This window comes from Ptychodera flava, chromosome 2, assembly GCF_041260155.1.
Source record: "Ptychodera flava strain L36383 chromosome 2, AS_Pfla_20210202, whole genome shotgun sequence".
Classification (NCBI taxonomy): domain Eukaryota; kingdom Metazoa; phylum Hemichordata; class Enteropneusta; family Ptychoderidae; genus Ptychodera; species Ptychodera flava.
The window spans coordinates 9,528,365-9,531,527 of record NC_091929.1 but is presented as its reverse complement, the minus strand read 5'-3'; the positions used below and the strand labels follow the sequence as shown (position 1 = coordinate 9,531,527).

Genomic DNA, 3,163 nt, shown 5'->3' with positions numbered 1-3,163 from the left:
GTCGTCGTTATAATATGCATTTCTGAAGTTGGTATGGTGAGTGTAGACATAGATCACTTCCATTTAACAGGAACTCCTGGCTAATGCCATTCTTTATCGAAAGCATCTGCATCATTGGTTAAGATTATCAAAGCTTTTGGGCAACTTGAACATGGGAGCATAAAGACCCATTAGCTGCAACTCTGCGAAATTTGTTCAACCTCAAATTTCAACAGATATTCATTGCAATCTGCAAATTGAACGATGTAGTCATTAACTATATCTCGATAACGTTTGCTTGTGGCAGAATAGGCAAGAAATTGACCAGATTTTTGTTCAGTTTAAATGTCCTGCCAATTTCAAAATCTTGCCATGTTATGTGAAAAACGGAGATTTTTTGTCAAAGTGGAGTGAACATTTCCTGTCCTTCCAGTAGGTTGCACCATGTTGTATTTGTAAAGATTCAAATGTGTACATGCACCATTTACACTGTTTGTCATGTTAGTTGTATGGAGGCGGCCATATTTGGGTGCAGCACTCGTTTATTATTTGTCTTACTGAAACCTGAGTGGATAATTATACTTGAGTAAACATCTCCAAGTATGAATATTTCTATGAACAAATTTTAATCTAAATATAAAATCATGAAAATAATGCCAAAAGTTCCAGATCGACTCTGTACTGTTGGCCCTTGTAATAAAAACAATCAACAAACAACAAACACATAAGCAATCACTCAAATAGGTTTCAAAACTAAATTGTACGTTGCCTTCTTATCAAACCAAATAATCTTTTGTACTTCAGGCAGCAGAACTAAGAAATTGATAATATCATAAGCTCACCGCAAACACGATCGCTTCTACGAATTACATCGCCGGTTATAGTCAGGTCTGACAGATCCCAAGTGAAGACATCGCCTCCAATGGAACAGTCTTTAAAGACTTCTGCTACTTCATCACCACTGAGAGCTCTAGACCATAAGTTGAAACCTGTTATACGACCAAGTAGAGCTTGGCTTGGGTCTAAACCCCCTCCCACGCTGTCCTGCTCTTGTCCCAGCATAATACTTCCTCCTCCGGTTATGCATTTACCACTCTGTAATCCCGATCCAGATGTATATGGGGCACCATTATCATAATACATCCAGTTGCCACCATTTGAGGACCATGTGACACACACGTGATGCCATTGGCCATCGTTAACCTTCAAGTCTGTGGACTTACTTTTTCCTTTGACGAAGATGTAGAGCCCAGAGGTTCTGTACATGACGAATTCGTTATGGTGGGTTGACGCTGCGTAGGACACTAGAGCAATCCTTTCTCCAGGCTGACTGGTTTTCACCCAGATACATGACGTCAATGCTGAAAGAGCTGGTATTGGTCTCAACACGCTAACATTTGTATCATTACTCGTTAACTCAAGTGTTTGGCCATCTGCAGTTAAAACATGAACATGAATAATAGACGTAAGATATTTTAATATATTATGAGACGCAATTTTTGATGTTATACTCGAGAAACACTTTCCCAAACAGTTATTTCAGTCTAAAACATTTTCCTACCATAGCGACGGTTGAGCAGTTTTCTTCTCTAGATTCCCTAAAGCTTTACTACTGAAAACCGAACTTGCAAAATATGCCAAGTAATAGTGTTTGGGGATATTAAGAGGAGATTTAGTATTTGCATTTCGATTCATCGTCAAAGCTGACGTTGATACATACTGTCCTCAGATTCCTTGTGTGTGGCTGGCTCATCTGCATAGCAAGCAATAATGCGGTGATGTTAATAAAGAAGAAAAAGATAATAATAATAAAGATGATAAAGAAGATTTTAAGGGTGCAAGACAAATATTGGACCCTCTACAACTATGAGTTCTATGCAAAATACTTAGCTCGTAACACAAAAAAGTACATTTCCTTAATGGCTAGATATTGAGAAAGTCTCTGTGACTCGTATTGTTCAATCATTATTTATATAAGGATCATGTGACGGTCAATTTCAACTATCTCTCAGAAATTGGCTGTTATCTTTCCCTGTACAAATGCTGCGACATTTTCTGTCCACGTTAGCACCAACGATTGACCACATAACAAACTCTTAAGGTGTCTCAGAATTTTTACCCAGCCTGGCCTGTTGTTACAGAGTCTAAATGGTGATACACCGAAGATCAATCGTTAGCCAGATAAATTTTGGTGTCATAGAAAACAATCAAGAGCCTCAAAGAAAAATCACAGGCACACCTTGCAAGATATGTCAACATTTTAATTATTCAAATTTAAATCGAAAACTCCATAGTTTCCTACGGGGAAGGAAAAATTCGATGCGTGATAGCTTATTCAAATCCCTTGTCCTTTGATCCTAATCTAATTAATATGACAGGACCCCCCCTCTCCGTGGCAAGACAGTACATGCGCGCCATATACCGGATATTGGGATGAGGGCTAGTGGTTTATTTTACGGCCGTCATCGCACCAGCGTGTTGTTTGTTCGAGGATAAAATAATACTCTTAGTATGACAGCCTAACAGTCTTGCCATGGGGTTCTTGTAGTATAACATGTGTCATTACTGAAAACACAAAAGAAGAAATGCCTGGAATGCGTCGTTTCGTTTCATGAAGTTTGTCGGAATGATATCGTATGGTAGCATACATACATACATACATACATACATACATACATACATACATACATACATACATACATACATACATACATACATACATACATACGTGCATGTATGCATGCATGCGTACGCACCCATTTCACTAAAAAATAATTTCATGCGAGATATAACTTCAATCTCTATCTTAAAAGGAATGAATAATTTTGTGGAGATACACTATGCATACGATACAAACCTTTAAACAGAGGGTACATGTAAAGTAACCTGATTTTCGGGCCTTTTAATATTTACCGATCTACAGATACTTCTGACATGATGTATTTCTCAAAAACCTTGACAGAGCTCACCTCAAAAATAGTACCATGCAGTACGTCCGTGCCTATTGACTAAATGATATAATGCTATTTGGAAAACATACCTAAGAATGAAATTACGACAGATATGGCCAGTGCTAGAAACATCAACCACCGCATACCGAAGCCTTGTTGTAGTGTGGCTGCGTTCTTATGATGATTCCCAAGTGTTAGTGCACAGAGACGACTGCAAGAACGGAAACAAAAAT

The 3,163-nt window shown here is 38.3% G+C and overlaps 1 protein-coding gene across 1 annotated transcript; it reads right to left on the bottom strand.

Annotated features, from left to right (window-relative positions):
* Positions 1–792: 792 nt before the first annotated feature.
* On the bottom strand, positions 793–1,245 carry LOC139124267 (neuronal pentraxin-1-like). Its single transcript, XM_070690413.1, has one exon. It carries the CDS (start codon positions 1,243–1,245, stop codon positions 793–795), a length of 453 nt encoding a protein of 150 aa, XP_070546514.1.
* Between the last annotated feature and the right edge of the window lie 1,918 nt (positions 1,246–3,163).

Coding starts and splice junctions, on each gene's coding strand:
- LOC139124267 (XM_070690413.1), bottom strand. CDS start 1,245: ATGTACAGAACCTCTGGGCTCTACATCTTCGTCAAAGGAAAAAGTAAG.